The sequence below is a fragment of the Ranitomeya imitator genome, chromosome 6, assembly GCF_032444005.1.
Source record: "Ranitomeya imitator isolate aRanImi1 chromosome 6, aRanImi1.pri, whole genome shotgun sequence".
In the NCBI taxonomy this organism is placed as follows: Eukaryota; Metazoa; Chordata; class Amphibia; order Anura; family Dendrobatidae; genus Ranitomeya; species Ranitomeya imitator.
In genome coordinates this window covers 218851946-218878234 of record NC_091287.1, presented here as the reverse complement: position 1 = coordinate 218878234, position 26289 = coordinate 218851946, and the positions used below count along the sequence as shown (strand labels likewise).

General features: G+C 41.6%; 1 protein-coding gene across 1 annotated transcript in view; it reads right to left on the bottom strand.

Moving 5' to 3' along the window:
* PTPN3 (protein tyrosine phosphatase non-receptor type 3) overlaps positions 1-26289 on the bottom strand; it is a 486371-nt gene that overhangs the window by 359502 nt on the left and 100580 nt on the right. Inside the window, exon 2 of the mRNA XM_069730487.1 lies at positions 1662-1807. Within this exon, the coding sequence (XP_069586588.1) occupies positions 1662-1799 (138 nt within the window). The 5' untranslated portion in view covers positions 1800-1807. The remainder of the gene's footprint in view (positions 1-1661; positions 1808-26289) is intronic.

Sequence of the window (26289 nt, the reverse complement as noted above, 5' to 3'; positions counted from 1 at the left end):
GTAAAACTCGCAAGTGTGACGCCGGCCTAAGACTTTTCCTTCTTGATGTCACAATTCCATTGCGTGTATAAGTGCAGAATATCTATCCAGTGCTCTAAAAAGAATTTTGCTATCAGTCATGGGACAAAAACTGAGCTTCAGCACTAGGCAATGTATGCGCACTGCGGCACTTTCTATCAGACGTTTGACAGTGATGTCAAAAGTTAGATCCTTAGCCACTGATAGCTGCTACTGCACAGGCACTGGTGGCGCCATCTTGGAGGAATTTTTTTTCTTCTCCAGTAAGATGGCGCCGCCAGCGCATGCGCAGTAGCAGCTATCAGATCACAGCTAGACACCGATAGCTGCTACTGCGCAGGCACCATTTTCAAATGGCTTTAATCCAACAAAATCAGGAGAACACAATATAAACCCTAAATATTTGTAAATAAACTTCAAGTAGATACACACATATGAATATCCAAGAAAAAAGAAAAAACTACCGTACTTGAAAAAATATATAAAGATTAAAATTCAATAAGTCTTTTATTTATTAACACCAAGCAAAAACAATACACAAAACTGGGTTAAAAACAAGAGGAGCAGATCAGCATATACAGCATAAATATAAGGTGTCGCAGAGACAGAATTTCAGTCTCACAACACTGAGCTCTGGGAGCATATAACAATGACTAGGTAAAATAACTATGTAAATAAATGGGAAAGAGGAAAATGCATGACACTATGTTACTAATCAATGCATAAGTAGCACATATCCTCAAAATTCCTCCGCAGAAACAATCCAAAAAAAATGCATAGTGCATACTAACCAGTACTCATGCTGGATATGGTGATCCCGCCGCCTCACACTCCAACGCGCGTTTCACACGTTGCTTTGTCAGGGAGTGACACATTTTCAGCTATGTTTTACAGTACCAGCAAACCCTATGAGATTTCAGAAATGTCACGCACACACATTGTTTTTTTGTCGTCATCAGGATTTTGCGCTTTACATAGTTTTTGGTACAATGAAGCATGTCACTTCTTTTATCATTTTTCACTCATTGGAATGAATGAGTGGTGAAAAAATGCAGGTATCATGTTTTGATTCGTTTTTTGTGCTAAAACCTGATTCTATAGAATAGGACTTTTTTTCCCCCAACACTAAACTTTATCAACATTCACAAGAGACAAATCTAGCATGCCAAAACTGCAGCATGTGAGCATGAATAATGGAGTATTAATGGTAAGTTCACCTTGAGGGTATGTGCACACGTCCGGATTTTTAGCGTTTTTTTTGCGGAATTTCGCTATAAAAACGCTATAATTCCTCACCAAAAACGCTAAAAATATGCATCCTATCATTTAGAATGCATTCCGGATTTTTTGTTCAGATGGATGCGTTTTTTTCCGCAAAAAAAACGCAATCCGCAAAAAGAATGGCCATGCTCATTCTTTTTGCGGATTTTTTGCGGATTTCATGCATTCAGGAAAAAAAAAAACGCAAAAAATCCGCGCAAAAACCGCGCAAAAAACGTGAGAAATCCGCGCGGAAAAAAACGCAATATTCTGGCAGAATTCTCCGGATTTTGTCAGGAAAAAAACCTGACGTGTGCACATACCCTAAGCGTTTTTTTAAGAACTCCATATTTAAGTCTGTGGTGTGGTACAATAAGACTTACATTAGCTCTGAAATTCTGCTGAGAGCCATCCAGGAAACGGACATTGCAAACCACTTCTGACCTGTTTTTTTCCTTTGGAAGTTCAGTTACTCGAATGTTGTTTATCCTTCCACCCAAAGCACGCAGCCTGGAGTTCATAACGAACACTAAAAAATAAAGATTTGTAATGTTAAGTAATTCCCAGCATTTTAAGAAAAATTATTCCTCATACACATTTCATATTGGAAGAATAAACCTTTACTAAATAAATTATGGTATTTTTATTGATATCCAGTCAATTTTAATGTCAAAAAGGTTGTCCAACAAATGCGGTAAATAATAATGTGGATGTACCATGTAAACGTCATACAATATTCCCTACTTCATAATTCTCATTTTTTGCACTTTTGTTTCTGCTTTTTCTTCTCTTAGTAGGAGGCATAACCTTTTGATTATTCTTCCCTTGACATGGCCTTCGTATATGTGGTAAGGGGCGAAAAAGATGCGAAATTGTGAAAAAGAATCAAAGCAAATCCGCCACTACTTTTTTTTTTTACTTTAGTTTAATATGATTTTCCAGATTAGTGCGATTACAGCGATACCAAACCTAATTTTATTTTATTGGTTGAACAATTCAGACCTTTGCTAAAAAATATAAAAAAAAGAATTTGTTTGCGTTGTCATTTCCTATGGCCTGTAGGTTTTTTTTTTCTTTTTCCATTAAAGGGCTGGTGTGAAAGCTTGTTTTTTGTCGAGACGAGCTTTAGTTTCTATTGATAAAATTTTAGGTTACACATGACATTTTAATTGATTTTTATTGCATATATTTGGAATGGGCAGCAACCGATGAACAGCAATTTACCAATTTTGGAGTTTGAGTCCTTTCTATTTCTTTTTTTGCCTTTAAGATATGGTTTCAATATTTTAATAGATCAGAATTTTACCGAAACAATTATACCAATTATGCTTTTTTTTTGTTTTTTTAAGTTCTTTTTGAACTGGGAAAATGTGGGTGATTTCAAAAATATTTTATTTATTTTCTAGTCTCTCTAGGTACTTTTAACCTGTAATTCAACTGGTATCAGCTCAGTATGAAATGGGCTCAGCTTTTGAGCCTGCTTCATACACCCACCGTAAGTGGGTGATGAAAATATGCATTACAGGTCATTAAGGGGTAAAATAGATCTCATAGACCTGATGTGGCTGCTGTACTGACTTTCAAATCCAAGTAATCGGCATACATTGTTAACTGGATCTATTAGACCTGACCAGGTTGGTTGTGTCACCCCAATAGTAAAATGAGCATTTTAAGAGTTCCAAAAAAAGAAAAGTTAAAGAACCGATAAGTCCAACGGTATTTAATCACAATCCGCAGTTTTACTGATAGCTGTAGTTTGTGCTAAGCAGATTTTTCCACCTTAGGGTAGGAAGAACATGGAGAAAACTTGTTAAATACACATATATATACACTATATATATATATATATATATATATATATATATATATATATATATATATATATATATATATATATATATATATATATATATATATATATATATATACACACACACACACATACATACATAATACACACAGCGCCCCAGGGTCCTGGTCGTTGCAGTACACCAGGGGGAGTGATGTTACGTCTGATGGCTATAATGGAGATCTCTTTACCAGGTATCACAAACCACACAACACACTTCACACTCCAGTCCGCCAGGGGGGGGCTATGCTCCTATTTATTAGGGCACTCCTCACAATTAGGTAAAACTGGTGGGTTGGACAGTTCATGAGAGAGAAGCGAGCTGGGTTTCACCCAGGCAGCACCAGTCTGGCGGATGCTGGCTGGGCTACACTCAGCAAGCTGCTATCTGAGCTCCACTCAGGTAGTGGGTCCCGGAAAGGGGTGGGATCCTGTCAGAGGGCTAGACAGAAGGACACAGAGCTGCGCCTGCTTACCAATGCGGCAGCATCCAAAGAAAGAGACATTGAAGGGAATTGCGTTGCTGAGAGTGAGAAACGAGGTCATAGCAAAAGGAGAGGAAACCAGAAGGAATTATGCCCTGTAAAAGGCTGCCTCCTTTCTGAGGCGCAGAAGCCGGTAGCTGGAACACCGAGGGAGTCATCGTCTCCAAGAATGGCTCCAGATACCGGCAGAAAAGCTAGTTCCATATTAGTTGCCCGACCTTATACCCAGGAGGCACGGTGGCAACTTGTGGACGGGGCGTGATAGTGTCCCTGTAAAAAGCCTCAGGCCATCAGTCATACGGGTTTGTCCTATCCTATCCATCAGGGCGACAGAGAGAAAGACATAACATCCACAACAGTTGTGAGAACCTTACCGAGACGCAGGGAGGTACTACAACACCTAGGCACTAGAGGAAGGCTATTGATTTCCACCTGGATAAGGGGACTCTGGATTTGCCTTCAGACTGGCCGAACTCTGCCTGCCCTGTGATCTGGTGCTCTGGACTGTGGACGCTGAAGCCTTCAGTAAAGGTAAAGAGACTGCAACCTCGTGTCCTCGTTCTTCACTGCGCCTTTCACCATCCACCATCCACACATTGGGAAGCCCTGGGGACACACTTCACCTGTGGGAAGGTATACCATCTAGCTGCCATAACATCACCCCAGCAGACCCCTTAAAGCAGCGTCGGTCACCTTGACCGAATACCACAGGGGGTGTCACGAACATTATCCCTTTAAAGACCTTTCCCCTATTTATCAACGGACACCCCTAGGGTCACGGACCGGGTCAGCCACCGTGACATCCCCCTTGAGAACCGAAGGGCCCGGCTCCGAGTACGCCACTGCCCTAACGGGGGCGCTCCATATACACATACATACGTGTGTGTGTATTTATGTATGTGTGTATATATACGGTGTGTATATATATATATATATATATATATATATATATATATATATATATATATATTTGTGATGCAGTGACCCCTGTTACAGCTAGGGGGCGCTGTATGTACTCCCTAGGACACGCATGGAGGCGTAATGGGGATAGTGAGACAGTGTCCGGCATTGTGGTGAATGGCCGGTATGTGTCGCAGAGGAGGTCTTCTACGCTGTAAGCCTCACTTGATATGGGGGGCTGCTCCCTGCAATGCAACCCGGAGTATTTTGTCTTTGGTGCACATGTAAAATGTCGTTTAGTGCATCTGGGTCCAGGTTACGGGTAGCTATGAGAGATGGGAGGGTCTGGCTACCCACATGCCTCACCTCTGGATGACGGTACTCACTGTACCCCTTTTTCCTGCGGTTAGTGTGGGTGTTTGAGGACCTGCAGTGATGTCAGGATCATGTGATCAGCCAATGTGAGCCATACCTCACCTGTGGGTGTGGTTACAAGCTACGTAATGGAGGTATGTTTGGCACATGGGGAGTTGTCTGTGAGTCTGTCAGCATGGACAGATTTCCATGTGTCCAGCCTGGACACTACAGAGTGGTCTGTCTGCAGAGTCAGTGACGGCGCTGTGTTGGGGAGCTACTGACCTTCGGTGGGCCTGGACTGTCGGGAGTGCCCTGGTCACAAGGACAGTGATCCCCTTAAGACAGTTCCACAGGAGAGAGGACTGACAGGAGGTCAGTATGTGAAGTAGGAACTCCTGGAAGGTAACCTCAGACAAGGGGGTTGTAAGAAAGGCAGAGAGGTATATCTGCTTTATGAACTGACTGATGTCCTATAATGTTTCGTGGATGTAATGAAACGAACTTTACTCTATCTGGTTTATGCTGAATTTAAATAAACCGGATTGCCTGCTTAAGTGAGTAACCGTTCCCGTGTGCCTGAATATCGCAGTCAAATGAGTGTCCCCCAACACAGATAGTGAGCGCTATCTTACAATATACACAGGGTGGACCAAAAGTAGGTGGACAGAAAATAACATTTATTTGGATCTATATATAAAATTGTATTTACTAACACAAGTATAACATTGACCAAAAAAAGTAAGTATTCCACCAATCAGATAAGCAATGTATAGAGCAAGGTAGAACTGTAAGTAAGTTTAAAACCTAACTTTTAATGTGTCTCTGTAAAAAGTCACAAGGCCCCTAATTTCACCAAAAAATACCAAAAGAAAAAACACACAATATTCATACTAAAAAATGCTCCCACAGAACGCTGTGTCTCTATATAGCATAGTGGAAACAATTAAGCACAGCTATTATCCACAGCATGTACGTACCACCAAAAAAGATTATATATACCATTCAGTGTCTTTACCGGTTACTCAAACAACTGCAAGTATCATACTTTTAGCAGAACAGGTAACAAACAATAAAAATTTGATGCCTAGGTATGTAAAGGAACGATCTCACCCGAACGTGGTTCCTTCCTTCACAGTGGGAGATAGATCAGTCCACGGGTGTCTATATTCATGGGGGGAGGCCTCCAATAGTCCATGTAATGCCCCTATTCATTGAATTTGTACCAGACCATATTGTAGTCTTTCCACACAAATAAGTCTCCCAACGCGTTTATCTCAGCTCCGGTCATCAGGGGAGAATGACAATGCAATAAAAGAGGTGTGTGTGATCCATCATCACACACCGAAGTGAAGGAGCGGACTTACCGCATGTGAATGGATGGCTTTAAATAGGACGCCGCGTGAGAATCACCTCCGGTGCGCCAAATGAAGCTCATAGATGGACCGAAAGGAACTCCTTCAGGTTCACAGGAGGTGACGCAATACTGACACACCACAAAAGGCTGGTGTGGAGCGCACCTAGGCACGCAAACGTCACTACTGGCCGGGGCTGAGACACCTCATTTTTCGGAGGAAAAATGGCTGTGTACCACCCTATTTCTTATTGATCTACCCTTCTGAAAGGTGATCAAAGGATGGGGTCCCACTAAGTCTCCAATATCATCGTCCATCTGTAGAATAGGCCAATGTTTTTTGAGTATTGATCTGACCCGGTCAGTTTCAGAACTAAAAGTTGTTATGAACCGACACGAGGGGGATTCCTCTTTTGGACGGGGGGATTCAGTAGTATTTTTATTGTTTATATTACCTGTTCTGCTAAAAATATGATACTTGCAGTTGTTTGAGTAACCGGTAAAGACGCCAAATGGTATATATAATCTTTTTTGGTGGTACGTACATGCTGTGGATAATAGCTGTACTTAATTGTTTCCACTATGCTATATAGAGACACAGCGCTCTGTGGGAGCGTTTTTTAGTATGAATAGTGTGTGTTTTTTCTTTTGGTATTTTTTGGTGAAATTAGGGTCCTTGTGACTTTTTAACATAGTCACATTAAAAGTTAGGTTTTAAACTTACTTACAGTTCTACCTTGCTCTATACAAGCATAACATTGACAATTAAATTTTATTCTGAACAATAATACACAAGCCCTTAAATTTTATCAACACAGGTGCTCAAACGGTTTTCCATCACAATTTGCACAGCTTTGAAGTCTGCCTCTTACACTTCGAAAAACATTTTTGCACAAGTCTCTTTGGGCATTAATTTCTTGAAATGTATCTCTTATGTAATTTTTCAAATCACTGACACTTTTTGGTTTTCGACTATAAACTTTGTTCTCGAGTACTCCCCAAAAGAAAAAATCCATTGGGGTCAAGTCTGGTGAACGTCAATCAAGTGGGCCTCTTCAGCCAATCCATTTATTAGGAAATGTTTCATCAAGATACTCGCGGACTACTCTTGAATAATGTGGAGGGGCCCATCTTGTTGGAAATAAAGGTCATTTGAATTAGGGTGTTGCTGTAAATGGGGAACAACTTGATTCATTAGAAATTTGAGATGCTTATCTCCTGTGACTTTTCCATAAAAAAAAGGTCCAAAAACACCAAAATTTGAAATTCCACCCCAAACATTGACACCAGGCTCATTTAGTTGTTGCTCTAATGTTAAATGCATGTTCTTATTATACCAGTAAATACAATTATGTCTGTTAATATGGCCAGATAATTTGAAAGAAGCTTCATCACTCCACTTAATGTTATCTAAAATTACTGGATTTTCTTCAATTTTGTTAAGAATAATCTCACTAAATTGAAGCCACCTGTCTGGATCATCCTCCAATAAACCATGAATTAGATGTGGACGATAAGATTGCCACCCAATAGATTTCAGGATTCGCATGACGGAAGCTCATGAGGTACCCAATTCTAAAGAGACTCATCTGGTGGACTTTTTTGGACTCTGAACAAATGTTTCAGCAACAAGTTGTTTATTATTTTCTGTACAGGCTGCTTTGGGTCGACCAGTTTTTGGAGCATTAGGGATTGAGCCAGTGGCATCAAATTTGTCACGAATGCGGTAAATGGTTTGTCTCTTTGGGGATTGAGTACCAAATGTTTCAACCCAAGTTGCTCTAACTGTTTCAGCATTTTGAGATTTTAAAATTCATTTTCTTTGATCTGTATTTAAATTATTTGCCATTATGAGTTATCTGAAAAGAAAATAGATTTGGAGGAGATTTATCTGTGAAAACTGGATCTGTGAAATTGACTCAGTTGCCCCTAACAACCAATCAGATTCCACCTTTCATTTTCCAAAGCGTCTGTGAAGAACGAAAAGTGAAATCTGATCGGTTGCTAAGGGCAACTGAGTCAGTTTCACTTTACACCATGTTTGATAAATCTCCCCCTTCATAACCCTATTACAAATACTGTCCACCTACTTTTGGACCACCGTGTGTGTGTGTGTGTGTGTGTGTGTGTATGTATGTAATGACATATATACATTATATATATATATATACATATATATATATACACACATACATATATATATACACATAGAGTGCCTACAAGTAGTATTCAACCCCCTGCAGATTTAGCAGGTTTAATAAGATGCAAATAAGTTAGAGCCTTCAAACTTCAAACAAGAGCAGGATTTATTAACAGATGCATAAATCTTACAAACCAAAAAGTTTTGTTGCTCAGTTAAATTTTTATAAATTTTAAACATAAAAGTGTGGGTCAATTATTATTCAACCCCTAGGTTTAATATTTTGTGGAATAACCTTTGTTTGCAATTACAGCTAATAATCGTCTTTTATAAGACCTGATCAGGCCGGCAAAGGTCTCTGGAGTTATCTTGGCCCACTCCTCCATGCAAATCTTCTCCAAGTTATCTAGGTTCTTTGGGTGTCTCATGTGGACTTTAACCCCTTACCGGCATCGGACGTACTATACCGTCCGATGCCGGCTCCCCTGCTTTGATGCAGGGCTCCACGGTGAGCCCGCACCAAAGCCGGGACATGTCAGCTGTTTTGAACAGCTGACATGTGCCCGTAATAGGCGCGGGCAGAATCGCGATCTGCCCGCACCTATTAACTAGTTAAATGCCGCTGTCAAATGCAGACAGCGGCATTTAACTACTGCTTCCGGCCGGGCGGCCGGAAATGACGTCATCGCCGACCCCCGTCACATGATCGGGGGTCGGCGATGCTTGTGAATGGTAACCATAGAGGTCCTTGAGACCTCTATGGTTACTGATTGCCCGTCGCTGTGAGCGCCAACCTGTGGTCGGCGCTCACAGCACACGTGCAATTCTGCTACATAGCAGCGATCAGCAGATCGCTGCTATGTAGCAGAGCCGATCGGGTTGTGCCTGCTTCTAGCCTCTCATGGAGGCTATTGAAGCATGGCAAAAGTTAAAAAAAAAAGTTTAAAAAAATGTGAAAAAAATAAAAAAAACATAAAAGTTTAAATCACCCCCCTTTCGCCCCAATCAAAATAAATCAATAAAAAAAATATCAAATCTACGCATATTTGGTATCGCCGCGCTCAGAATCGCCCGATCAATTAAAAAAAAGTATTAACCTGATCGCTAAACAGCGTAGCGGGAAAAAAATTCGAAACGCCAGAATTACGTTTTTTTGGTCGCCGCGACATTGCATTAAAATGCAATAACGGGCGATCAAAAGAACGTATCTGCACCGAAATGCTATCATTCAAAACGTCATCTCGGCACGCAAAAAATAAGCCCTCAACCGACCCCAGATGATGAAAAATGGAGACGCTACGAGTATCGGAAAATGGCGCAATTTTTTTTTTTTTTTTAGCAAAGTTTGGAATTTTTTTTCACCACTTAGATAAAAAATAACCTAGTCATGTTAGGTGTCTATGAACTCGTACTGACCTGGAGAATCATAATGGCAGGTCAGTTTTAGCATTTAGTGAACCTAGCAAAAAAGCCAAACAAAAAACCAATGTGGGATTGCACTTTTTTTGCAATTTCACCGCACTTGGAATTTTTTTCCCGTTTTCTAGTACACGACATGCTAAAACCAATGATGTCGTTCAAAAGTACAACTCGTCCCGCAAAAAAAAAGCCCTCACATGGCCAAATTGACAGAAAAATAAAAAAGTTATGGCTCTGGGAAGGAGGGGAGCGAAAAACGAACACGGAAAAATGAAAAATCCCCCGGTCATGAAGGGGTTAATCTTGAGCTCCTTCCACAAGTTTTCAATTGGGTTAAGGTCAGGACTGACTAGGCCACTGTAACACCTTGATTTTTTGCCTCTTGAACCAGGCCTTGGTTTTCTTGGGTGTGTGCTTTGGGTCGTTGTCTTGTTGGAAGATGAAATGACGACCCATCCTAAGATCCTTGATGGAGGAGCAGAGGTTCTTGGCCAAAATCTCCAGGTAGGCCGTGCTATCCATCTTCCCATGGATGCGGACCAGATGGCCAGGCCCCTTGGCTGAGAAACAGCCCCACAGCATGATGCTGCCACCACCATGCTTGACTGTAGGGATGGTATTCTTGGGGTCGTATGCAGTGCCATCCAGTCTCCAAACGTCACGTGTGTGGTTGGCACCAAAGATCTCGATCTTGGTCTCATCAGACCAGAGAACCTTGAACCAGTCAGTCTCAGAGTCCTCCAAGTGATCATGAGCAAACTGTAGACGAGCCTTGACATGACGCTTTGAAAGTAAAGGTACCTTACGGGCTCGTCTGGAACGGAGACCATTGCGGTGGAGTACGTTACTTATGGTATTGACTGAAACCAATGTCCCCACTGCCATGAGATCTTCCCGGAGCTCCTTCCTTGTTGTCCTTGGGTTAGCCTTGACTCTTCGGACAAGCCTGGCCTCGGCACGGGAGGAAACTTTCAAAGGCTGTCCAGGCCGTGGAAGGCTAACAGTAGTTCCATAAGCCTTCCACTTCCGGATGATGCTCCCAACAGTGGAGACAGGTAGGCCCAACTCCTTGGAAAGGGTTTTGTACCCCTTGCTAGCCTTGTGACCCTCCACGATCTTGTCTATGATGACCTTGGAATGCTCCTTTGTCTTTCCCATGTTGACCATGTATGAGTGCTGTTCACAAGTTTGGGGAGGGTCTTAAATAGTCAGAAAAGGCTGGAAAAAGAGATAATTAATCCAAACATGTGAAGCTCATTGTTCTTTGTGCCTGAACTACTTCTTAATACTTTAGGGGAACCAAACAGAATTCTGGTGGGTTGAGGGGTTGAATAATAAATGACCCTCTGAAAAGACTTTTCACAATTTAAAAAAAAAATAAACAAAGAAATAACAATCTTTTTTGCTGCAGTGCATTTCACACTTCCAGGCTGATCTACAGTCCAAATGTCACAATGCCAAGTTAATTCCAAATGTGTAAACCTGCTAAATCTGCAGGGGGTTGAATACTACTTGTAGGCACTGTACATACATACATACATACACACACAGCAGTACAGACTAAAAGTTTGGATACACCTCATTTACAGATTTTTCTTTATTTCCATGACTATGAAAATTGTAAATTCACACTGAAGGCATCAAAACTATGAATTAACGCATGTGGAATTATATACTTAACAAAAAAGTGTGAAACAACTGAAAATATGTCTTATATTCTAGGTTCTTCAAAGTAGCCACCTTTTTCTTTGATGACTGCTTTGCACACTCTTGGCATTCTCTTGATGAGCTTCAACAGGTCGTCACCGGAAATGGTTTTCACTTCACAGGTGTGCCCTGTCAGGTTTAATAGGTGGGATTTCTTGCCTTATAAATGGGGTTGGGACCATCAGTTGTGTTGAGCAGAAGTCTGGTGGATATAAGCGCCGGCGCAGTCTGGCCCCCACAGAGTGACGCTCCCAGGAGATCGCGGTATGCGTAAACACTGAACGCATACCGCGATCTCCACCGGAGAGTCAGGGACCGTGGACGCGCCAGGAGGGTGAGTATTATATTCACCTGTCCTCCGTTCCAGCGCTGCGTGCGGCTCCGGCTCCCGGCTCCTCTGCTGTGACGCCGGCAACGGAAAGCGCGGACTGCGCAGGCGCGGATTCCTGCTGCCGGAATCGGCGCCTGCGTAGTCCGCGCTTTCCGGCGCCATTTTCTTGAAGACACACTCCGGCTCCACTGCAGGTGTGTCTTCAAGAAAATGGCGCCGGAAAGCGCGGACTGCGCAGGCGCCGATTCCTGCTGCCGGAATCGGCGCCTGTGCAGTCCGCGCTTTCCGGCACCATTTTCTTGAAGACACACCTGCAGTGGAGCCGGACGATAGGTGAGTATGGTATTTTTTTTTTTTTTTATATGGCAGCAGCATACGGGGGGCATATAATACAATGGTGGCGCAGGATGGCAGCAGCACATGACAAAACGGGCGCAGGATGGAGCAGCACATGACAGGATGGGGACGCAGGATGGAGCAGCACATACCAGGATGGAGACCATATACCAATATAAATGCTCGCCACCCGGGCGTAGAACAGGTTCAATAGCTAGTATATATATATATATACACACACATACATACATATATATATATATAACTCATACTTTTATTAATCAAATGAGTTGGAAAATGAATTTAAAAATCTAGTCCAGACATTGACAAGGTTTGAAAAAAAGATTTTTATTTAAAAAAAAAAATTTCTCCTTCAAACTTTGCTTTCGTAAAAGAATGCTCCCCTTGCAGCAGTTACAGCATTGCAGGCCTTTGGCATTCTAGCAGTAAATTTGCTGAGGTAATCTGGAGAAATTTCACCCCATGCTTCCAGAAGCCCCTCCCAGAAGTTGTTTTGGCTTGATGGGCACTTTTTGTGTACCATACGGTCAAGCTGCTCCTGCAACAGCTCAATGGGGTTGAGATCTGGTGACTGCGCTGACCAATCCAGTACAGATAGAATACCAGCTGCCTTCTTCTTCCCTAAATAGTTCTTGCATAATTTGGAGGTGTACTTTGGGTTATTGTCCTGTTGTAGGATGAAATTTGCTCCAATCAAGCGCTGTCCACAGGGTATGGCATGGTGTTGCAAAATGGAGTGATATCCTTCCTTATTCAAAATCCCTTTTACCTCATACAAATCTCCCACTTTACCAGCACCAAAGCAACCCCAGACCATCACATTACCTCCACCATGTTTGACAGATGGCGTCAGGCACTCTTCCAGCATCTTTTCAGCTGTTCTGGGTCTCACAAATGTTCTTCTGTGTGATCCAAACACCTCAAAATTAGATTTGTCTGTCCATAACACTTTTTTCCAATCTTCCTCTGTCCAATGTCTGTTCTTTTGCCCATATTTATCTTCTCCTTTTATTAACCAGTCTCAGATATGGCTTTTTCTTTGCCAATCTGTCCTCGGAATCGCCTCTTCACTGTAGACGTTGACACTGGTGTTTTGCGGGTACTATTTATATTTAATGAAGCAGCTAGTTGAGGACCTGTGAGGCGTCGATTTTTCAAACTACAGACTCTAATGTACTTGTCTTGTTGCTCACTTGTGCACTTCTCTTTCTACTCTGGTTAGAGCCTGTTTGTGCTCTACTCTGAAGGTAGTAGTACACACAGTTGTAGGAAATATTCAGTTTCTTGGCAATTTCTCACATGTAATAGCCTTCATTTCTAAGAACAAGAATAGACTGTCGAGTTTCACATGAAAGTTATTTTTTTCTGACTATTTTGAGAGTTTAATGGAAGCAACAAATGAAATGCTCCAGATTCTCAACTAGCTCAAAGGAAGGTAAAGTTTATAGCTTCTCTAATCAGCCAAACTGTTTTCAGCTGTGCCAACATACTTGCACAAGGGTTTTCAAGGGTATTCTATTCATCCATTAGCCTTCTTAGTCAGTTAGCAAACACAAAGTACCATAAGAACTCTGGAGTGATGGTTATTGGAAACGGGCCTCTATAAACCTATGAAGATATTGCATTACAAACCAGACGTTTCCAGCTAGAATAGTCATTTACCACATTAACAATGTATAGAGTGCATTTCTGAATCATTTAATGTTAGCTGCATCGGGAAAAAAACTGCTTTTCTTTCAAAAATGAGGAAATTTCCAAGTGACCCTGAACTTTTACATGGTAGGAAAATATATATATATCTATATACAGATATCTACCGTATTTTCCGGCGTATAAGACGACTGGGCGTATAAGACGACCCCCAACTTTACCAGTTAAAATATAAAATCTTCTCAAAAGTCAGGGGTTGTCTTATATGCCGGGTGTTGTCTTATAGGGTGGGTGCGGAGCAATCTGCGGTCGAAGTATATAGTGCGGGGGAGTGGTCCCGATGACGAAGTGAGGGAGCGCCTCACCAGGAAGGTGTATGTGAAGCAAACTGTCAGCGTCTGGGATGTCTGGGTAATGCAAATAAGAGAGATGCAAATAAGAGCGGTGCTGTGCCTAGAAAAACACTCCTCTTTCACTAATCTGGCTCACCCTTGTATCCTATTATCTCCTTCTCTGCCTCTGCTTCACTTACACCTTCCCGGTGAGGTGCCCCCTCTCCTTGTCATTGGAGGTCGCTCCCCCCCACAATATGCGGCAACCGCAGATTACTCCGCACCTGCCCTATGAGACGACACATGGCGTATAAGACGATACCCGACTTTTGAGAAGATTTTCAAGGGTTAAAAAGTAGTCTTATACACCAGAAAATACAGTATATATCTTTATTATATATATATATATATATATATATATATATATATATATATATATATATATATATATATATATATATATATATATATATATATATACATACAGGGTGGAGCGCGGTAATTTGCTTTTTTGCACTGCATGCTGTGGCGGCACTGTCGGTCGAAGAGAGGGGAGAGTGGGTGTGGCTTACAGTGGCTGATGGGAGATTTGTATTCCTCTGCCTTTCAGTTGCCATCATGCAGTGGACACGTGAGGAGAGGTCATTTTGTGTTGAAGCGTATTTTTCATCTGCCCACTCGATCATTGCAGTGCAGCGTGCTTTTCGTTTACAATTCGCTGTTCCTCCACGCGGACGTGTTCCTGGACGGCAATCAATTGTAAATTGGGTGAATGCATTCAGAACAGCAGGGAATGTGTCATGTGTACGAAGGGGACCTGAGAGAAGGATTACAACACCACAAAACATCGAGAGAGTTAGAGCAGCAGTACTGCAATCTCCGAAACGCTCTGCTCGGAAGCAATCATTTGCTCTTGGCATTTCAAGACGTTCTCTCCACCGGATTCTTCATGATGAACTGAATTTTCACCCGTATAAAATGTGCGTGGTCCAACATTTGTCAGCATGGGACTATTTGACACGGCGGACCTCTTGTGAAGACATGTTAGCAACGATACCCCGTGACGCAATTGTGTTTTTATCTGATGAGGCACATTTTCACCTCAGTGGGTGTGTAAACAAACAAAATATGCGTTACTGGAGTGAAACAAACCCCAGAGAAGTTCACGAGAGACCTCTGCATTCAGACCGCGTCACTGTGTGGTGCGCCATATCACGAGTAGGCATCATTGGTCCTTACTTTTTTCAGGATAATGGTCGTGCCATAACTGTGAACTCCGAACGGTACTTGTCTATGATACAGGATTATTTTCAGCCGGCTCTTGAGGCAATGGAACTAGAGGATACATGGTTCCAACAGGATGGTGCCACTGCACACACAGCGAGGGTTACCATGAATTGTTTGAGGCAAATGTTTCCTGGACGGCTTATCTCTTTGAGGGGAGATGTGAACTGGCCAGCACGCTCACCAGATTTAGCCCCATGCGATTTTTTCCTTTGGGGTTACCTGAAGTCTAAGGTGGAGATCAACCGTCCCAACACCTTGGAAGACCTAAGGAACAATATTGAAGCTGAAATTGGCAGAATACCAGTGGACATGCTTGTTAGAGTTCATGAAAACTTCAGAAAACGTATGCAGCAGTGTGTGGATAGCGAAGGTCGACATTTGCCAGATACACTATTTAAAGTTGAAGTGCCGTAGAGCACGAAACGATCGTTGTCCGTGGCTGACCCTATCCCTCCCTGCTATCCGTTTGTTTATATGTCCTAATAAAGTGATATTCACCGCAACAGGGTAAGTGCGCGCCTACTTTTTCTTTTTTGCCATTTGGATTCTGCACACTATTTAAAACCATGTAATTTAAAAATTCCATTACCGTTCAGTATAATTAAAATATAAAATAAATTTTTCTAATGATCATAATTTTTTTATTTCATTCCCAAATCAGCAAATTACCGCGCTCCACCCTGTATATATATATATATATATATATATATATATATATATATATATATATATATATATATATATATATATATATATATATACATACTAGCTGAAGAGCCCGGCGTTGCCTGGGCATAGTAAATATCTGTGGTTAGTTATAGCACCTCACTTGTCTTATTTTCCCATCACGCCTCTCATTTTCCCAATCACATCTTTAATTTTCCCCCTCACATCTCTCATTTTCTCCCTCACTCCTCTCATTCCCCCCTAACACTTGTCATTTCAACCTCACATCTGTCATTTTCCGATCACTGCACTATTTTCCCTCACTCCTCTCATTTTGCACTCACACCTTTTCATTTTCACCTCACACCTCTCATTTTCACCTCCGTATACACGTTTGTCATCTCCCTTATATATAGTATACACCTGTATGTCATCTCCTGTATATAGTATATACCTGTATGTCATCTCACCTGTATATAGTATATACCTGCTGTGGGTCATCTCCCCTGTATATACCTGTATGTCATCATCTCCTATATATAGTGTATACCTGTATGTCATCTCCTTCTATATATAGTATATACCTGTATGTCATCTCCTCCTGTATATAGTATATACCTGTGTGTTATCTCCCCTGTATATAGTATATATCTGTGTGTAATCGCCTCCTGTATATATATATACCTGTATGTCATCTTCTATATATAACATATACCTGTATGTCATCTCCTCCTGTATATAGTATATACCTGTGTCATCTCTCCTGTATATAGTATATACCTGTGTGTCATCTCCTGTATTAGACCTCGTTCACACGTTATTTGCTCAGTATTTTTACCTCAGTGTTTGTAAGCTAAATTGGCAGCCTGATAAATCCCCAGCCAACAGGAAGCCCTCCCCCTGGCTGTATATATTAGCTCACACATACACATAATAGACAGGTCATGTGACTGACAGCTGCCGTATTTCCTATATGGTACATTTGTTGCTCTTGTAGTTTGTCTGCTTATTAATCAGATTTTTATTTTTGAAGGATAATACCAGACTTGTGTGTGTTTTAGGGCGAGTTTCGTTTGTCAAGTTGTGTGTGTTGAGTTGCGTGTGGCGACATGCATGTAGCGAGTTTTGTGTGGGGACATGCGTGTAGCAACTTTTTGTGTGTCGAGTTGCATGTGACAGGTTAGTATAGCAAGTTGTGTGCAGCAAGTTTTGCGCATGCCAAGTTTTGCGTGTGGCGAGTTTTATGTGTGGTGCCTTTTGAGTATGTGCAAGTTTTGTGTGAGGCAGCTTTTGCATGTGTTGCAACTTTTGTGCATGTGGCAATTTTTCCACGTGTGCAAGTTTTGCGTGTTGCGAGTTTTCCATGAGGTGAGTTTTGCACTTGTGGCGAGTTTTGCATGAGCCTAGTTTTTGCATGTGGCGAGTTTTGCGCGTGGCGAGTTTTGAGCGGCGACTTTTGTGTTTCCACTTTTATGTAGCGAGGTTGGTGTATGTGTGGTGAAATGTGTGCTGAGGGTAATATGTGTTCAAGCACGTGGTAGTGTGTGGCGCATTTTGTGTGTGTGTTCATATCCCCGTGTGTGGTGAGTATCCCATGTCGGGGCCCCACCTTAGCAACTATACGGTATATACTCTTTGGTGCCATCACTCTCATTCTTTAAGTCCCCCTTGTTCACATCTGGCAGCTGTCAATTTGCCTCCAACACTTTTCCTTTCACTTTTCCCCATTATGTAGATAGGGGCAAAATTGTTTGGTGAATTGGAAAGCGCGGGGTTAAAATTTCACCTCACAACGTAGCTTATGACGTTCTCAGGGTCCAGACGTGTGAGTGTGCAAAATTTTGTTGCTGTAGCTGCGACGCTTCCAACACTTTTCCTTTCACTTTTTTCCCCATTATGTAGATAGGGGCAAAATTGTTTGGTGAATTGGAAAGCGCGGGGTTAAAATTTCACCTCAACAACATAGCCTATGACGCTCTCGGGGTCCAGACGTGTGACTGTGCAAAATTTTGTGGCTGTAGCTGCGACAGTGCAGATGCCAATCCCGGACATACACACACACATACACACACACACACACATTTAGCTTTATATAGTAGATATATATTTTCTTCATTGTGAATACTTAAGCAGAGCACCACATAAGCCAGCCCTCCTTCCACAGGCTGCCCCGAAACACGAGCATACCATTAGCACAAAACTGAAAATAAAGATTAAACAACCACAAGGTGGATTTAATCATCCAAGGTATCAGTGTAATCAGCATAATTGCTCTGATCTGAAAGTGTCTGTAGGTTATTGTGCACAATGCTGCTGACAAGTTCCCTTGAAGACTATTTATTATGCTTTGCTTATATAGCGTTATCTTATTCCGCAGTGCTTTACAGACATTATCATTTCTGTCCCCAATGAAGCGCACAATCTAAATACCCTATCAGGATGTCTTTAGAATGTGTGTGGAAACCGGACTACCAGGAGGAAACCCATGCAAGTACAGGGAGAACATACAAACTCCTTGTTGTCCTTGGTGGGATTTGAACCCATAACCCCGGCATTGCAAGGATCGCCTTGCATTCAATTGTAATACCATAAACAATCACTATATGTCCAGACAATCCCTTTAACCCCTTAATCCCATATGACGTACTATCCCGTCGAGGTGGGGTGGGCTTTAATTCCCACCGACGGGATAGTACGTCATAGGCGATCGGCCGCGCTCACGGGGGGAGCGTGGCCGATCGCGGCCGGGTGTCAGCTGCCTATCACAGCTGACATCTGGCACTATGTGCCAGGAGCGGTCACGGACCGCCCCCGGCACATTAACCCCCGGCACACCGCGATCAAACATGATTGCGATGTGCAGGCAGTATAGGGAAGCATCACGCAGGGAGGGGGCTCCCTGCGGGCTTCCCTGAGCCCCCCGCAGCAACGCGATGTGATCGCGTTGCTGCGAGGGTCTCCTACCTCCTTCCTCCTTGCTGGACCCGGATCCAAGATGGCCGCGGCATCCGGGTCCTGCAGGGAGGGAGGAGGCTTCACAGAGCCTGCTCAGAGCAGGCACTGTGAAGCCTGCAGTGCTGCATGTCGGATCGGTGATCTGACAGAGTGCTGTGCAAACTGTCAAATCATCGATCTGTGATGTCCCCCCCTGGGACAAAGTAAAAAAAAAATGTCCAAATGTGTAAAAAAAAAAAAAAAATAAAATATTCCTAAATGAAAAAAAAAATATTATTCCCATAAATACATTTCTTTATCTAAATAATAAAAAAAAAAACAATAAAAGTACACATATTTAGTATCTCCGCGTCCGTAACGACCCAACCTATAAAACTGGCCCACTAGTTAACCCCTTCAGTAAACACCGTAAGAAAAAAAAAAAAAACGAGGCAAAAAACAACGCTTTATTATCATACTACCGAACAAAAAGTGGAATAACACGCGATCAAAAAGACAGACATAAATAACCATGCTACCGCTGAAAGCGTCATCTTGTCCCGCAAAAAACGAGCCGCCATAACGCATCATCAGCGAAAAAATAAAAAAGTTATAGTCCTGAGAATAAAGAGATGCAAAAATAATTATTTTTTCTATAAAATAGTTTTTATCGTATAAAAGCGCCAAAACATAAAAAAATGATTTATATGAGGTATCGCTGTAATCGTACTGACCCGAAGAATAAAACTGCTTTATCCATTTTACCAAACGCGGAACGGTATAAACGCCTCCCCCAAAAGAAATTCATGAATAGCTGGTTTTTGGTCATTCTGCCTCACAAAAATCGTAATAAAAAGCGATCTAAAAATGTCACGTGCCCGAAAATACTACCAATTAAAACTGTCATCTCGTCACGCAAAAAACAAGACTTCACATGACTCTGTGGACCAAAATATGGAAAAATTATAGCTCTCAAAATGGGTAACGCAAAAAATATTTTTTGCAATAAAAAGCGTCTTTCAGTGTGTGACGGCTGCCAATCATAAAAATCCGCTAAAAAACCCACTATAAAAGTAAATCAAACCCCCCTTCATCACCCCCTTAGTTAGGGAAAAATTAAAAAAATGTATTTATTTCCATTTTCCCATTAGGGTTAGGGCTAGGGTTAAGGCTAGGGTTAGCGTTAGGGCTAGGGTTAGGGCTAGGGCTAGGGCTAGGGTTGGGGCCACAGTAAGGGTTGGGGCCACAGTAAGGGTTGGGGCTAAAGTTAGGGTAAGGGTTTAGATTACATTTACAGTTGGGAATAGGGTTGGGATTAGGGTTAGGGGTGTGTCAGGGTTAGAGGTGTGGTTAGGGTTACTGTTGGGATTAGGGTTAGGGGTGTGTTTGGATTAGGGTTTCAGTTATAATTGAGGGGTTTCCACTGTTTAGGCACATCAGGGGCTCTCCAAACGCGACATGGCGTCCGATCTCAATTCCAGCCAATTCTACGTTGAAAAAGTAAAACAGTGCTCCTTCCCTTCCGAGCTCTCCCGTGTGCCCAAACAGGGGTTTACCCCAACATATAGGGTATCAGCGTACTCCGGACAAATAGGACAACAACTTTTGGGGTCCAATTTCTCCTGTTACCCTTGGGAAAATACAAAACTGGGGGCTAAAAAATATTTTTTGTGGGAAAAAAAGATTTTTTATTTTCAAGGATCTGCGTTATAAACTGTAGTGAAACACTTGGGGGTTCAAAGTTCTCACAACACATCTAGATGAGTTCCCTGGGGGGTCTAGTTTCCAATATGGGGTCACTTGTGGGGGGTTTCCACTGTTTAGGTACATTAGGGGCTCTGCAAACGCAATGTGACACCTGCAGACCATTCCATCTAAGTCTGCATTCCAAAAGGCGCTCCTTCCCTTCCGAGCCCTCCCATGCGGCCAAACAGTGGTTCCCCCCCACATATGGGGTATCAGCGCACTCAGGACAAATTGGACAACAACTTTTGGGGTCCAATTTCTCCTGTTACCCTTGGGAAAATACAAAACTGGGGACTAAAAAATAATTTTTGTGGGAAAAAATTTTTGTTTTATTTTTACGGCTCTGCATTATAAACTTCTGTGATGCCCTTGGTGGGTCAAAGCGCTCAAAACACATCTAGATAAATTCCATAGGGGGTCTACTTTGTCACTTGTGGGGGGGTTCAATGTTTAGGCACATCAGTGGCTCTCCAAATGCAACATGGCGTCCCATCTCAATTCCTGTCAATTTTGCATTGAAAAGTCAAACGGCGCTCCTTCCCTTCTGAGCTCTCCCATGCGCCCAAACAGTGGTTTACCCCCACATATGGGGTATCAGCGTACTCAGGACAAATTGTACAACAACTTTTGGAGTCCATTTTCTCCTGACACCCTTGGTAAAATAAAACAAATTGGAGCTGAATTAAATTTTTTGTGAAAAAAAGTTAAATGTTCATTTTTATTTAAACATTCCAAAAATTCCTGTGAAGCACCAGAAGGGTTAATAAACTTCTTGAATATGGTTTTGAGCACCTTGAGGGGTGCAGTTTTTAGAATGGTGTCACACTTGGGTATTTTCTATCATATAGACCCCTCAAAATGACTTCAAATGAGATGTGGTCCCTAAAAAAAATGGTGTTGTAAAAATGAGAAATTGCTGGTCAACTTTTAACCCTTATAACTCCCTAACAAAAAAAAATTTTGGTTCCAAAATTGTGCTGATGTAAAGTAAACATGTGGGAAATGTTACTTATTAAGTATTTTGTGTGCTATATCTCTGTGATTTAATTGCATAAAAATTCAAAGTTGGAAAATTGCGAAATTTTCATAATTTTCGCCAAATTTCCGTTTTTTTCACAAACAAACGCAGGTACTATCAAAGAATTTTTACCACTATCATGAAGTACAATATGTCCCGAGAAAATGTCAGAATCACTGGGATCTGTTGAAGCGTTCCAGAGTTATAACCTCATAAAGGGACAGTGGTCAGAATTGTAAAAATTGGCCCGGTCATTAACGTGCAAACCACCCTCGGGGCTTAAGGGGTTAAGAATGGATTCTCATTGTAACGAGTACTTTTTTTTTCTTATATTCACTTATTAATAAAAAAACGGCATGTGCTTTTTCTCTGGAGTCAGACAGTTGTTGGGGAGAATATAACAATATGCTGTTTTGTCATTGTTCAGTAATAATTACTGCATATGAAAATACTACTAAGGCAAGCTAATGAATTGCACAATATAGGTATCTGATGATATCAGCCCAAGAAACAACAAGTATAAGATGTTCTAAACAACAACTGACACGCGAGTGTGACAATAGCTCTTTTAGATAAATAAGGTACGGTAGATAGATCATCAGTAAATACATGGCATGTGTAAGCAAAACGGCAGTGGACTAAAAAAATGACATCATGGAAAATCTTTCAATTCCATTCACTAAAAATTAAACTAAAATGTATTTGAAAGTTTTAATAAATGAAACATTAAAAAATCCTTGACCTGTTCACAGAGACAAACCGTAAAAGATTAGATGCACCCTTAATCTAGGAGAAAGATTTTAAAGTGGTTTTAGATTTTATTTCTCCTTAACTAGTTCAAAAAGTGTTCATCGAGAACTCTGGAATCTACAGTTGTGGCCAACAGTATTGACACCCCTGCAATTCTGTCAGATAATACTCAGTTTCTTCCTGAAAATGACTGAAAACTCAAATTCTTTGGTATTATCTTCATTTAATTTGCCTTAAATGAAAAAACACAAAAGAGAATGAAGGAAAAAGCAAAACATTGATCATTTCACACAAAACTCCAAAAATGGGCCAGACAAAAGTATTGGCACCCTCAGCCTAATACTTGGTTGCACAACCTTTAGCCAAAATAACTGCGACCAACCGTTTCCGGTAACCATCAATGAGTTTCTTACAATGCTCTGCTGGAATTTTAGACCATTCTTCATTGTCAAACTGCTCCAGGTCCCTGACATTTGAAGGGTGCCTTCTCCAAACTGCCATTTTTAGATCTCTCCACAGGTGTTCTATGGGATTCAGGTCTGGACTCATTGCTGGCCACCTTAGAAGTCTCTAGTGCTTTCTCTCAAACCATTTTCTAGTACTTTTTGAAGTGTGTTTTGGGTCATTGTCCTGCTGGAAGACCCATGACCTCTGAGGGAGACCCAGCTTTCTCACACTGGGCTGCAAAATGTATGCTGCAAAATTTGTTGGTAGTCTTCAGACTTCATAACGCCATGCACACGGTCAAGCAGTACAGTGCCAGAGGTAGCAAAGCAACCCCAAAACATCAGGTAACCTCCACCATGTTTGACTGTAGGGACCGTGTTCTTTTCTTTCAATGCCTCTTTTTTTCTCATGTAAACTCTATGTTGATGACTTTTCCCAAAAAGCTCTACTTTTGTCTCATCTGACCAGAGAACATTCTTCCAAAACGTTTTAGGCTATTTCAGGTAAGTTTTGGCAAACTCCAGCCTGGCTTTTTGATGTCTTGGGGTAAGAAGGTGGGTCTTCCTGGGTCTCCTACCATACAGTCCCTTTTCATTCAGATGCCGTCGGACAGTACGGTTTGACACTGTTGTACCCTCGGACTGCAGGGCAGCTTGAACTTGTTTGGATGTTAGTCGAGGTTCTTTATCCAACATCCGCACAATCTTGCATTGAAATCTCTTGTCAATTTTTCTTTTCCGTCCACATCTAGGGAGGTTAGCCACAGTGCCATGGGCTTTAAACTTCTTGATGACACTGTGCACGGTAGACACAGGAACATTCAGGTCTTTGGAGATGGACTTGTAGCCTTGAGATTGCTCAAGCTTCCTCATAATTTGGTTTCTCAAGTCCTCAGACAGTTCTTTGGTCTTCTTTCTTTTCTCCATGCTCAATGTGGTACACACAATGACACTGGACAGAGGTTGAGTCAACTTTAATCCATGTCAACTGGCTGCAAGTGTGATTTAGTTATTGCCAACACCTATTAGGTGCCACAGGTAAGTTACAGGTGCTGGTAATTACACAAATTAGAGAAGCATCACATGATTTTTCCAACAGTGCCAATACTTTTGTCCACCCCTTTTTTATGTTTGGTGTGGAATTATATCCAATTTGGCTTTAGGACAATTCTTTTTGTGTTTTTTCATTTAAGACAATTAAATGAAGATACTAATAACAAAGAATTTGTGTTTGCAATCATTTTCAGGAAGAAACTGAGTATTATCTGACAGAATTGCAGGGGTGTCAATACTTTTGGCCACAACTGTACTTGGTGGATGGTAGTTAGCTACACTCCGTTAGTTGTCACATGATCCCCATTCCCGCTGTGCAGTAGATTACATGCCTATATGATCTTCTATTTGCTGGTCAGAAAGTCAGCAATAACATCACATGTCAGTGCTTGTATTTTTAACCCTTTGTGAGTCAATGCGCCTGTAGACTATTTGGAGGTTGAAGTGACAGCTCAAAGGGGCAGGTTGTGAACAAGCAGAAACTGGCAATAACCTACAAGGGAAATGTAGTTTTAGTCTGTTGGCTTAACCACAGACACGTCCCAAGAGAGTGTATAAGCAGAACATGCAGCATTCAATACAAATATTGGTTGGCAGAAATACTGAAAACCAGGATTTTACAAAGAGTTATGGGCTTTGAGGTCCTAAAAAAAAATCTCTTTCAGCCCCTTATCCCTAAAGCCTGATTTCACCTTCCTGACAGAGCCCTATTTTTCAAATCTGACATTTGTCACTTTATGTAGTGATAACTCTGGAATGCTTCTTCAGATTCCAGTGATTCTGACCATGTTATTTTGAAACAGTGCTAAATTTATGGATATAAAATGTGCATTTATTTATGAAAATATTGGAAATTTGGCAAAGATGTAGAAAAATTTGCGATTTTTCTAATTTTTAAGCACTTAAACCAGATAGTCATACTACACAAAACCGTTAATATTACAAAAAACAGTCAATAGCCAAACCTTTCTAAAGATCATAGTGGAGATGCATCCGTATTAATAACTCAAAACAAACCACATGAGCTACTGAATGTCTTACAATTGAAAATAAATTTATACACACAATCTTTAATAATTTTTTCATTAGGCTGAGTGATTAAATGGAGAGCTACATAAAGAACACCCATTTATGGTGAAAATTACATTACAATTTACACGTATCTAAAGTTAATTCCCAGTGGTAGTCTATATAACTATGGAGACTTACATGGTATTGGGCTGAAGACCTGTCTGCACCATAGTCCTTGCACGTTTCACCCAGCTTCGTCAGGGGGTTTTTCAAAACAGTTACATAACATTTCCCATGTACAGATAGGTCTAGAAACATTTAGACAGTGACCAAATCTTCATGATTGGAGTATGGCGTGGCACTATTTTTGACCTAATATGAAAACTTGTATATGTGTACAGTGCCTACAAGTAGTATTCAACCCCCTGCAGATTTAGCAGGTTTACACATTTGGAATTAACTTGGCATTGTGACATTTGGACTGTAGATCAGCCTGGAAGTGTGAAATGCACTGCAGCAAAAAAGAATGTTATTTCTTTGTTTATTTTTTTTTTTTAAATTGTGAAAAGTCTTTTCAGAGGGTCATTTATTATTCAACCCCTCAACCCACCAGAATTCTGTTTGGTTCCCCTAAAGTATTAAGAAGTAGTTCAGGCACAAAGAACAATGAGCTTCACATGTTTGGATTAATTATCTCTTTTTCCAGCCTTTTCTGACTATTTAAGACCCTCCCCAAACTTGTGAACAGCACTCATACATGGTCAACATGGGAAAGACAAAGGAGCATTCCAAGGCCATCAGAGACAAGATCGTGGAGGGTCACAAGGCTGGCAAGGGGTACAAAACCCTTTCCAAGGAGTTGGGCCTACCTGTCTCCACTGTTGGGAGCATCATCCGGAAGTGGAAGGCTTATGGAACTACTGTTAGCCTTCCACGGCCTGGAAAGCCTTTGAAAGTTTCCTCCCGTGCCGAGGCCAGGCTTGTCCAAAGAGTCAAGGCTAACCCAAGGACAACAAGGAAGGAGCTCCGGGAAGATCTCATGGCAGTGGGGACATTGGTTTCAGTCAATACCTTAAGTAACGTACTCCACCGCAATGGTCTCCGTTCCAGACGAGCCCGTAAGGTACCTTTACTTTCAAAGCGTCATGTCAAGGCTCGTCTACAGTTTGCTCATGATCACTTGGAGGACTCTGAGACTGACTGGTTCAAGGTTCTCTGGTCT